The following is a 13,038-nucleotide window of genomic DNA, read 5'->3' on the forward strand; positions in this document are numbered from 1 at the left end:
CTTTCAGTGTCTTGTCCTACTCCCTCTGTTCCTTAATTCTTTGGCTTTGTATTGGCAGTTTGGAGCTTTGTAATGCTGGTGCCACAAGGCACTGGCCCCCAGGAGGCTTTTGCTCCTGAGGGACTACAGCCACCTGGCTGTCTACCTTGGCCATGACAAATTTCTACTGCCTGGAGCCAGAGTCTCAATGATACTGAAAAGAAGGAGGAGGTACTAGGGAGTGGGGGAGAGATTAATAAACTCTGTGAGCCTGTGTTGTGTCCTTGGGTCTGCTAGTGCAGCCTTTTTGCTGGAAGCATGGAGAGTGGGAGAGGGGTGCCAAAGGAACTGGGAGAGGGTGCCAAAGGAACACAGGTCAGTGAGAGTCAGTTCATGGGTTATTGTTATTGTTGCTGCTGTTTTAACCTTCTTTTGGATTCTGGGCATCCTAGACCATGGAGAGAACTTTGATTGTTTAATCTTTAGAACATAATTTCTATTTTGGAGAGATTTAAGAGGTCATGGGGATCAAAGTAAATGTCTAGTCCTACATTTTGTTGTTCACATAACCCAGAACTCCTTTCTATAAGCTTTTAATAAGGCACTTCAGGGTCTTGTTGCTGATCTATAAAGACACACAGAATTAGTATGCCCACACCTATGTATGACCACTTGTATAGGTCCAGGTATGTACTACTTTTCTGAAGGGAAGAAAAAGGCAACAATTCAACACATTTCATTCCAAAGCCTGGATGGTCATTTTCTTTTCTTCTAGGTTCTCTCCTGGCAATAGGACAGGGGTTCTTGACTTGGGGTCTGTGAACTGTTTTTTAAAAAAATTATATGTTGATAACTCTATTTCAATAATATTGGTTTCCATTATAATCCTGTTTTATTTTCTGCATTTAAAAATACTATTCTGAGAAGGGATCCATAGGCTTTACCAGACTGCCAAAGGGATCCACAAAATAAAAAAGGTTAAGAAACTGTACACTAGGTGGTTGAGATAAGCTTATCCATTCCTATTTATATCCCAAATTAAAAACAGGAGCTTAAAATGTCCTCTTCCCCATCAGCTCTGATGGAGTCAGTTCATTCACACTTGAGGAGCTCTGTGGCAGTAAGATGGTGGTCATTAGAAATAAATCTCAGTAATTTCTTCCTCCATGAAGACCTTAGGCCTCAAAAGACCCTAAGAGACAGTAGGATGGCAGACCCAGTTGAGGGCGTGTTTCCTAATGTTGTCTAGAAAAATCACATAAAAGCAAAGTCACCTTTGTGTAAATCAGCTATTCATACCCATGGCCTCACTGTTCTGTCCACTGGGTAACACCATTTTGTTCTGCTTAGCAGGACTGGTCTCCCCTAAGACTGATCTTCAGACATGGGAAGGAATTAGTTTTGCCCACTGCTTTTTTTTTTTTATTATTATTAACAATTTACGTCCCTTCCTTCTGAACTACTTCTCCCCCATCCCCTTTCCCCTTCCCCCCATAAAAAGGAGACCAAATCTACATGGAGTTCAATCCATTTATAGCCTCCAGGTTTCTTCCTTACCTGGGTGAGGCACCTACCTCAGTGTGTGTGGTTGTGATCAGTGTACATTATTTAATGTTTATTCACCGTACTGAGAGTCAAGAAATCCAAATTCAAGTCAGCTGGCTATAACTAACTTCCCTTTGGTCTTCAGTTTTCTCATCTTTAAAATGAGGAGCTGGAATAGATGGTCTCCACTTCTAGTTCTTTTTTTTTTTTTTTTTAAGTGAGGCAATTGGGGTTAAGTGACTTGCCCAAGGCCACACAGCTAGTATGGGTCAAGTGTTTGGTCTGAGGCCGGATTTGAACTCAGGTCGTCCTGACTTCAGGGCCGTGCTCTATCCACTGCGCCACCTAGCTGCCCCGGTCCCTTCTAGTTCTGACCAGCACTTAAGCATGGTGCCTGGCACATAGTAGGTGCTTAATGAAAACTAGCTGACTGACTTTGTGTGGTCCTAAGACAGATACATTTCATAAGAATCAAGAGACCATCCTCCATCTGAATCAGTAATTTGTTGCAGTGGCCAGGAGCTGTCCTTCCTCACTTCCATTTGGAGATTTCTGAGATGGCCTGGGCTAATTCACATAACCCAACCAATTGCTTCAGTGGAAGTTGGGAAATGGAAAGACAAAGGGAAAGAGAATGAGGGTGTTTCAGTGAATTCCCCAGAAACTCAGTGGAAGATGCGAACCAGCGACTGGTGGAAGGATTTAAACGTACAGAATTGAAAGCTGAAGAGGCATTTCCACAGCTAGCTAAAGAAACATGTTAGGACTGTGGGGGGAGGGGGAGGGTGAAGGATAGGGTGGTACTTAAAGAGGAGGTAATTAGCACCATCTAGAAGAGGCAAGCTCAAGAGTAGGGAGCAGCAAAGCAAAGCTGAGTACAGCAACAGCAGTGAAGTGGCCTCCTGATGAAAGCCATAGAGGACCAAGAATCCCAACAGGTAGAGCAGTAGTTTGGTGAGAGGAATGTGATATAGAGCACAAACACAGGGGAGTCAGCCTCAGTCTCCCAACTTACAGGGATCAAACTCACCATAGCAATACAGGTATTTGGGGGGAGAAATATGGCCTTGTGGAGGGAGAGGTGTGTGATTTCTTAAATCTCTATGGGTTACATTATGAGTCCTTTCTGTGTCCTTTTATAAGGTAAATTAAACTGTTTTATGTTGTGAAACCATGTGAGTTTTGTAAGGGTAGCTGGTACCAGGTAACTGACATTCTTGGGTATCCACCTGCATAGGGATAATGGACCAGAGAAGTAGAAGGTCCCAGATATTTATCTGGGCCATTCATGTCAAGATGGTGTCTCTGATGAGAGATATGAATCATTTCCCATGGCTCTTAAGTGCTCCAGGACATTTATCCATGACCTTTGCTTAATGCATACTAGAGTATGGGGCATGTGTGTTACTTTAAATTTTTTCCACATATATTACACTTCTTTATCTGCATTTCCAGTTAAATTTTCTCAAATATCACACTGCCATGTAGAGATCTGTAAGGGGCCTAGGGATCTCTAAAGGGCATATGCAAGAGGCTCAAAGGTCTGTAGCAAGTCTATGTATCTTTATAAGGGAGTACAGGAGTCTGCCAGAAGGCGGAGGTTGGGGAGGAAGGAGGAAATCCTATCATGTGATCAACAATCTATAAGGTAGACAGGGATGTCTGTGTCTGTGGAAGAATACATGATAGGTCTAGAGAAGGGGACTGAGGATCTGCAAAGAGGATCATGGAGAAGTAATTCTGGACTTTGTAATCATTAATAAATTTATGAGCAACATGGTTCCCAGTAACTGGCTGTTCTATTGGTCAAAAATTTAGCCCCATTTCACATTTATAATCAAACTGGATACAGTTGACAGGACATTATGTGGCTAAGTTATTCAGAAAAAAATTGAATACTAAAGTACTCCTTGGCTTCTTCCCTTATCCAAATGTCATTTTCTCAACTACAATGGGCCTTGGGCACATAAAACAAATAATGCTAAAACTATCCCATGGCTGCAAATGAGACCTTCATGGAAAAAACAACCATTGTTAGGCTAACAGTGAGAACTTAAGATATGGTTTATTGGAACAGAAACAAAGCTTTGGCTGCACTGGGAGGTGAAACTCCCACCTACCTCCCCCACAACCCAAGCCCGTAATCCCAAATCCTGGGTCTTATGAAAGGGTCCTTTTCCAACATTTCCAGGAGACAGCTCAGCTGGATGAAAACTGATTCCCTATCTGTGATAGGGGATGGGAACCACTGAGTACTGAAGAGCCAAAAAATCTGTATAAAGCCATCATGGTCTTCTTGGCCTACTCAGCTTAAGATCAAGTGTCTAAATCCATCCGTTGCCTTGTCCTGTTGTCCCATACTAGAGATTACTAGTTCTTCTAACACTAAACAGCAAAAGGCATCCATTCATAGAAAGCCTCTTTTCTTGTTAGTGAAACGAGCATATTGTTAACAAACAAGGAAGCCCATGAGAAATGAAGAAGATAAAGAATTCAGAAAAACATGGGGAGATTAATAATGTAAAAGAAAAGAACATTAAGATAAAATTGAACACTGTGTAATTGGTAATGATCAAACCTGGTTCCAGAAAGTTGAGAAAATGCACCTCTCTTCTTTCATTTCTGTGGTGGTAGTGAGGGAGCCCTATGGGTGTGAAATACTACATATACAATTAGATGTTGTTATGTTGGTACTTTTCCTGAACTCTTCCACCTTTTCTAAACTTTGGCAAAAGGAAAAGGCACTTTGGATGGAAGGCTAGATGGAGAGTGAATGGGATATGTAGAAACTAAAGGCATCCAAAAAATCAAGAGCATACAGAATAAAGATAAAAACGAAACAAAAAACACAACTGCTGGTCAGGTGAGGCTCACCAGGACATTGGGCATAACATGTGAGTATCTCTGTTCTCTGTATTTGGAGATAGGGACTGTACCTGTCACTTCAATGATATGAGAAAACTCTTGAATGAAGAAACTTTCAGCCAATGCAGAATGGCAGCTTCTGTTCAACTTAAAGAATTTTAGAGAATTCTTTAAAGTAGAGCAATGAGAAATTAATTGGCTTGCCCAGGGTCACACAGCCAGTATGTACCAGAAGAGGGACTTGAACTAAGGTTTTCCTGGTTCCAAGGTCAGCTCTCTTATCTCCTATACCAAAGGTGGGGAACCAGTGGCTTCAAGGCTGCAGGTTCCTCATCCCTGTCTATACTATGCTGCCTCTTTCCCTTTACTTAAGCCATCAAATTAGCCCCTATATTTCCCAAATATCTGTCAAATATAGAACATAATTTTTATATTCTTTTTCTCAGGTGGGATCTGAACATAAATCTAGGCTCCTGAAGAGACTACTCATGGCCAGAACCTGAGTCTTCAATACTGTCAGATCAGTACCATGACATCCTAATGTAAATTATACCCTGCAAAGTTATGTCCCTAGAGGGAAAAACGCTGACTAGTCAGGAGTGTGGACCTTTTCAACAGACCAAGAGGGAGAAAAGATCTTTCCATTACCCCCACCCCAGCCCCCTTACCCCATCTGAATACAGTAAGAGCTAAGGTCCAACCATGACCCCATTGACTATGCATGGACTTTTCTCAGCTTAATTGAACCTCAGTCTTGATCTCCTTTCTCTAGGTAAGCAAGGACGTCTAGGTGTTGGATGGGCTGCCTAGTCAGGAAGGGCACTGCCAAAACTGAAGCAACAAGGCATCCTGAGGGAGACATGGGGCAGCATGGGCCAGCAAGTCAAATTACCACCACTACTGCCATCTTGACCACCATCTCCTTTTGGACTCTGACGGAGACTGCCCAGGCTTTTGAACTTTGGAGTCTTTGGAACAGTAATGCTTTCAGCCATCATCCTGGGAAAGAACATGTGTAGAGATGCAACCTGACAACTGTTCCTGCAGATGCTACAGCCATCTCTATTTAAAAGCCAGAAAAAAAAGTTCCTGCCACCAGTCCCTGGCCCTGCCAAATAGTTCAACATCAGAAACTGATGATTTTATCAGTGAATATGACATTAAAAAGGTTGCTTTACCACTGCAGCCTAAGGACCATGGGACCTTTCCATCTAACTAGCAGTTGAAATCATCTATATTTATATCTTCAATTAGAACATGAACTACTTGGGAACAAGGACTGTCTTTTCTATTTGTATCCCCAGCTCTTAGCACAGTGCCTTGTATACAGCAAGTGCTTAATAAATAATTCAATCGCTTATTCATTCATGTAAAAGAAGGGTCCCAGGGACATCAGTAGAGCAGAGAATGTGACACTCCAACATTTGTCTCTTCACTCTCCTAACAGCCTGCTGAAATCTGATGACCAATAAGCTGCACATACTGAGCTGGGGTAGGGGTAGGGAGATGGGGAAAGGCTACTTCCCTTTCCTCATGGAGGGGGAGAGGAGCCCTTGCTGTAATCTCCCTTCTAAGGACTTGGCACCCTGGGTCTTCCATAGCATGAAAGATGAGGGTTATTTATAGGGATCCAATTTCTTTTAGCTTGAGCCTCTACCCGAAAGCCTGGGAAATCTCTGTACTGGGCAGCTCAGGGTTTGGCTTTCCTTCTGTGCTGTAAAAAGACTACCGGCAGCCTGAGGACCTGCAATCAAACCAAAAACACAAAAACAAAACCATTCTATACATGTGTGTCATTATGGATGTCAGGTGAAATAATTTTCTTTGCAGTGCTTTTGGCTATTTCTTTCCCCTTTTTAAACACACTCAAGAAACGATGGAGCCAGAGTGGGGTAGTCATTAATCAAAACCTTTCATTTGACAAATGATGAAATTGAGGCACATAGGTGGTAAGTGACTTTCCTAAAGTCATACAAGTGGTAAGTGGTTGAGACTAGGATTTGAACTCAGATCCTATGACTCCCAATTCAGCACTTTCCATTCTGTCAGTCAGCTTACGTTTTTTTTTCCTCCTTGTTTTTCTTTGAAACCTACCTTTGATCTTTATGGTCAGCTGGCCTGCAGATGAGAAATGAGTCTGGCCTTGAGGTAAGAAAGGGACTAGACCCTCAAACTCTCTAGTGAGATGCTTCATTAGGCTTCTGGTAGAGGGTTAAGTCAAGTAAGGTATGATACCTACTACCCACACCACCCTAGCCCCAGATAGAAGGCTTCTAAGGGATATTAAACTAAATGGATGGGAACTTTGAGAGCAGGCCTGAGAACCAAGAGGTCCAACTTAAGCTCACAGCCTTTAGCTTTCTGTCTGAAAGTAACAAGGAAGAACTAAGCAGGGCCTAAGAGTCAACATCATTATACAAAATGTGAAAGGTGGGGGGAATGTGTTTAAGAAGGGGATAGCATCAGGTCCTAAGCAAGGTTTGAGAATGCCAGCCCATACAGTTCTTCCTCTGTTGGTCAATGTGTCTGCCCAGTTGGAGAAAGAACTTGGTAAACCTACAATGGTCTGGCTCCTGAAAACACAGCTCCTGAACCCAGATGCCCAGTCTTCATCATCATGAACTCAACTTGATTGTAGACTGTACTGACTGTAAATTTGTCTTCAGACCATGAGTCCTCGGTTGATGGGCCCTGACCATGGTCCTCTGGCCTGAACTGTCTTCATCCAGGGGATCTGCACAATTGGCTTTTTATTTATAGACCTGTGATTTAGAGACACCAAACAGAAAATGCAATTGCTCTGAGAGTGGAGGAAAAATGATCACTGGAGTTGTCAATGTATATGCCTGAGAGCACAGAGACCTCTGAGAGAGAGGACCTGAGTCTACAGGTAGTCTTGACAGAGGGCCCATCAGGCACTGATGGTCCTGAACTGACCTAATGAGTGCAGAGGTCTCTGGGGGGAGGAACCTGGTGGACAAAGAAATCTCTGAGAGGGAGTGCCCCATGAACAAGGAAATTTAGAAAGGCCCTAGGATAGGGGACTATGACTGTAGGTGCAAAGTTCAAAATGATGAAAGGGGATTCCCTTTTGGCTCAAGGTATGTGTTTTGACACCAGAAATCATCAGGTACTCAAGCTGTGGGGACATTCAGTCCCTTCAAATGAAGTCCTTTTAAGATCCACTAGATCTTCCTTTGACAATGAGTTGTTTTGCGCTATGCATGGTGGCTGATGGTCATTCCAGTCCAAATATCCCTGTCACCTCCCAGAAGTCTCTGCCCAATCCATTTAATTTGCCAGTGGTATTCCCCCAGACCCTCTTCTGGACAAGCCTTGTCCAGAAGGTCCTTCAGGGTCCCGGAAGTAAAGCAGGAAACAGTCTGGGCGAAAGGACAGAGAGAAGAGGGAAGAAAGGAAGGTATGACACCACCCCCCAAGAGTTCTTTTGCAGAGGCACCAGTCACCCTTTGCACCTGGTCACTCATTCAAGTCTCTTTTGAGAGCTGAACAATCCTCATCAGACAACCTCTAGGGCAAAGACCATATCAGTAAAACACACACTGGGGAACATATATACAAATAAAATATATTAGCTTCAAAGTACAGGAAAAAAAAAGTATTACGAGCTCAATCATCTTCCATTCCCCAACTAAGAATTGTTTTTATTCCTCTGACAATTTACTAGTGGATACAATATGGCAATGGGAGAATTGTAAGGTGATGGTAACTGACACCAACAACATACAAGGGGAAAGTGATTGTTGGGCAGATTGGCAGCCAATTTTCCCTTTTAAAACCACCATATGTTTGACTACACATCCTTATAATGTGACCAGGAAGGCCTAAATATAGTTGCTTGTCTAAGGTCCCACCAGTGGATTGAGCACCTGCCTGGAGTCAGAAGATCTGAATTCACATCCAGTCTCAGATACCTATTAGCTGTGTGACCCTCGGCAAGTCACTTAACTTGTTTGCCTCAGTTTCCTCATCTGTAAAAGGGGGATAATAATAGCACCTACCTCCCAAGATTGTTCTGAGAATCAGATGAGATAATAATTGTAAAGCACTTAGCACAATGCCTGGCACAGAGGAGGCACTATATAAAATTAACTATTATTAAAGAAACATACCATGGAAAAATTATTTAATGGGGCTATTTCCCCAGAGGGTTGGATGGGAACAGCATGACTATCAGAGCATACCTCATGACAGAGTTCTTCTCTGTGAGATTATTACAATAAAATCAACTCACTGAAAAGTGCTGGTATTTGCTTTGACCTTCTGTCTTACAACTTGAAACCAAAAGCTTTCACTGACCTCACATTTCTACTGGTCATATCCTTGGATGTGTGAGAAAAAGAGGAAGATGACAGAGACTTCAAAATCATGCGCTAAAACAGTTGTTGGGAGGGGGAAAAACAAAACAACAAACAACTTATGAAGCTCCTCCTCAAATTTCCAGGGACAGTCAGAATGAATGACATTTTTCAGCAATTCAGTCACAGACAGTTATTCTCAATTTAGAAATGTTTAAACTCATCTTTATTTGAACTACTAATGTTGCAGAGATATATGAAAGTTTCATTTCCCCACTGGGAGGCGCAGTTGCATAGGCATGGAGGAATACAGCAGCTACAAACTAGCCACATCAAGAAGTAATTTCAAATCAGATTTTTAACATTCCAGTGATACAGATGCTAATTTTAATTGTCCTTTTTAGCCTAGAAAGGAATTCAATCCAACTTCTAGAAAGAATGGTTTACATTCTCCACCTCCACACCACCAACTCTCTTCCCTCAATATTTGCAATCTGGCTTCTGTCTCCAGGGGGTTCTCTCAGAGGTTTCTAAAGAGTTCTTAATCTCACCAAATAATAAAGGTCTTTTGTTGGTCCTCCCAGATCTTTCCTACAGTGGATATTGAACCTGACTTTCCTTGGCTTCTGATTCTCCATTTGCTTTTTTTTTTAATTAAAAAATTATTTTGGGTGTAGTTGTGAACTGATCCATTTTGGAGAACAATTTGGAACTATGCCCAAAGGGCTATAAAAATGTGCATATTCTTTGACCCAGCAATAGCACTTCTAGGGTTATATCCCAAAGAGATCATAAAAATGAGAAAAATATTCATAGCAGCTCTTTCTGTGGTGGCGAAGAGTTGGAAATCGAGGGGATGCCCATCAGTTGGGAAATGGTTGAACAAGTTGTGGTATATTACTGTAAAGGAATACTATTGTGCTATAAGAAATGATGAGCAAGCCGACTTCAGAAAAACCTGGAAAGACTTGTATGGACTGATGCTGAGTGAAGTGAGCAGAACCAGGAGAACATCACACACAGTAACAGCCACGTTGTGCTATGACTAACTTTGATAGACTTAGCCCTTCTCAGTAATGCAAGGATCTAAGACATCTCCAAAAGTCTCCCAATAGAAAATGCTATCCACAACCAGAGAAAGAACTAAGGCATCTGAACGCAGATTGAAGCATACTATTTGCTCTTTTTTCCCCCTTGTTTTGTTGTTTTTTCTTTCTTGTGATTCCTCCTATTGATTCTAATTCTTCTTTACAACATGACTAATGTGAAAATGTTTAATAGGAATGTATATGTAGAGCCTATATCAGATTGCAAGCTGTCTTGGGGAAGGAGGAGGGGAAGGTGTCTGGCGGAAAAAATGTAAAACTCAAAAGCTTATGGAAGTGAATGTTGAAAACTAAAAATAAATTAAAAAAAAAACACCTAAAAATAAAAAAATTTTGTCTTTGCCTCACCTACATTTCCCATTGTATCCTTTTCCCTCCCAGGAGCTACCCCTTATAATCATTATCACAATAATGAATTAAAAAAAAGAAAAATATCTACCTAATTAACCAATAAACATAAAAAAACTACTCAAGAGGCAAAATGGGGGGCAAGGGGTAGTGTTTGTGTCTTCTCTCTTCTTTGGGGCCAAGTTTGGTCTCTACTTATTTCTGAGTGATCCCTTTGCCAAGGCTCTCTCAGTGATCTTATGAGTTCCTACTGATTCAATGATCATCTCCCAGAAGAACTCTCTTATCTATGTATCTGGCCCTAATCTCTCTCTAGAGCTACAAATTCACAGCATTGACTGCTAATTAGCCATTTCCAGCTGAGTGGCCTGTAGTCGTTTATATACAAAACAGAACTTATCTTTTCTCCCAAATCTATCCCTCTTCTGAATGGAAATCCCCAATTTCTGTTGAGGGTACCACTTTTCTACTGGTCGATGAGGTTTACAACCTCTGGAGTACTGGCAGCTATTCTTCATTCTCTTATCCCCTACAGCCAATCAATTGTCAACATCTTTCCTCTCTTTCTCCTGATCTCCTTTCAGTCCCTACCTTTCTACAGGCCCTAGGAATCTCTTTCTTGGACTATCATAATAGCTTCCTCACTGGCCTTCTTAACTTACATTTCTCCTCTTTCCAATCTGTCCCCCACACACTGGACCACAGATATTCCTAAAGCACAGGTCAATTAGTATCACTCCCATTTCAAAGCTCCAGATGCTACCCTGTGCTTCTCCAATAAAACACAATCCCTTATATTTGGCGTTTCAATTCCTCCAATTCTACCTTTCTAAACTTATTATGGAATATTTCCCTTCACACACCCTATAGGCCAACTACACTGCACATTCCATAATCTGCCTCTGCCTTCCCATACCCATATCTAAGATACATTCCCTCCTGACTTTCCTCTTAGAATTCCTGGTTTCCTTCAGAGTTCAGTTCATGTGCCACCTCCTACATGAGGTCTTTTGTCACCCTCCCAGCAATTAAAACTTCCCTCACCCAATGACCTTTTACTTACCTAGCTTTTACTTTTGTATTTATTTATATGTGTATATGTTGCTTTCCCCACATAACACAAAAGCCTTGAGGACAAAGACTATCTTGTTTTTATCTTTGTAGCCCTATGCCTAGCACATAGTGGGTGCTTAGTAAATGCAGGCTTATTGACACATTCTCCCTCAAAGAGCCTCTAGTACTGGAAAACATTACATCAGGAGCCAGGAGACCTGGGTTCTAGTCTTCAGGCTTCAGTTTCCTCATCTGTAAAATAAGTGGGGTTGGATTATATTTCTAAAGTTTTTTCTAGCTCTGAAATTCTATAGCTGAGTCAATCAAGTTTTAAACGAGTACTTTTAATGTCTTTTGGAGGCAGCTTAGGTGCCTCAGTGCAAAGAGCACTGAGCCTAGAGTCAGGAAGACCTGAATTCAAATCTGGCTTCAGACATTTACTAGCTATGTGATGCTCCATGAATCATTCAACCTTTGTTTGCCTTAATCCACTGGAAAAGGAAATGGCATATCACTCCAGTAACTTTGTCAAGAAAATCCAATGGACAGTATTGTGCTATGGTTCACAGGGTCACAAAAAGTCAGACATGATTGAACAACAAAAATATCAACAAAAAGTCCTCATTGTATATGGTGGGTGTTTACAATATATTGATTGAACTAAATGCTTATCATGTGCCCATGTCCAGTTCAGTGCTCCATGTTTTGGGAAATACAAACAAGCATGATGGGTACCTTAGAAAGCAAAAGTGACTCTAGTATAATCTGCAGTCTTCAAATAATTCTTAGGCCATCAATCATTTCTTAAAATTGGTATATGCTTGTCAAGAAAACCGCCACTTATCCCAGATGTTTTCTTACCTGCTGATTCCAAGACACTTTCAAATTCCAGAATCCTCAAACTGGAATTATGTAATCAAGATTTACTTTTAACCAGAGCCATAATAAGGATCAAAGAACCTTAATGTTCAAAAAGGAAAACTGGTATTAAAGAGATCAGTGGACCACTCAATTATTGACAGAATATTAAGAACAGGAAGGGACCTTTAGCTGGAAGACAAGAGAATTTAGCCTTCTCATTTAACAGATGAGAAAATTAAGGTCTTGAGATTAAGGGACTTACCTATGGTCAAATAACTGTTTAATCAGAGACCTGGTATTCAGATCCAGGCATTATGACTCTGGTGCTCTTTCCACTGAAAGGTATCTAATGGTACCAGTTACTGTCTCATCCAATAATCTAAGAAACTTTTGTGCTCCCTGTTCTGATTCTAGTTTCTCCTTCAAGAAAATGCTAATTTAATTAGTGACTATAAAAATTTAGGCTAAATTCATTATTATTTTTTAAATCTCATGCTATATTAATGGGGTTGGGACAGAGGGATAAATATCTGATCTACAAATAATAAATAAAACACAAATGAAGTATATTTCCCAGCATAATAAGCAAAATGACTTACTCAAGAGGTTTCTGACGGACTTCTAATTTCACCCATAATCCAAATCCAGTGGGTGTTGCTAACAAAAATGGTATTTAAGGGTATAGAAGAGTATATCTTTGCTCTGCACACAAATCAGTGGCCAGGTAAAAATGTCTACCCACTTTCCATATTGGAGTACCAGAGAATAGCAACTACCCTCCTTCAGTCTGAGTAGGGCTGATACCCCATTGAGGTTTCATGTAACTAAGAATGACTGTTTCTGTATAGGCTAATATTTGGTGTTTCTAGAATAGAAGGTGATTCCATTAGCATTAGTACTGGTTCTGTGTATACACACACACACACACACACACACACACACACACACACACACACACACAC

At 41.2% G+C, this 13,038-nt stretch overlaps 1 protein-coding gene across 1 annotated transcript in view; it reads right to left on the reverse strand.

The window, feature by feature from the left end:
* Positions 1 to 6,279: 6,279 nt before the first annotated feature.
* The window catches only part of LOC114046934 (protein LSM14 homolog A), a 61,309-nt gene continuing 54,550 nt past the window's right edge, over positions 6,280 to 13,038 (reverse strand). The window contains exon 10 of the mRNA XM_027867565.1: positions 6,280 to 7,151. Within this exon, the coding sequence (XP_027723366.1) occupies positions 7,140 to 7,151 (12 nt within the window). The 3' untranslated portion in view covers positions 6,280 to 7,139. The remainder of the gene's footprint in view (positions 7,152 to 13,038) is intronic.

The sequence above is a fragment of the Vombatus ursinus genome, unplaced genomic scaffold (assembly GCF_900497805.2).
Source record: "Vombatus ursinus unplaced genomic scaffold, bare-nosed wombat genome assembly UNPS02014786.1, whole genome shotgun sequence".
NCBI lineage: Eukaryota > Metazoa > Chordata > Mammalia > Diprotodontia > Vombatidae > Vombatus > Vombatus ursinus.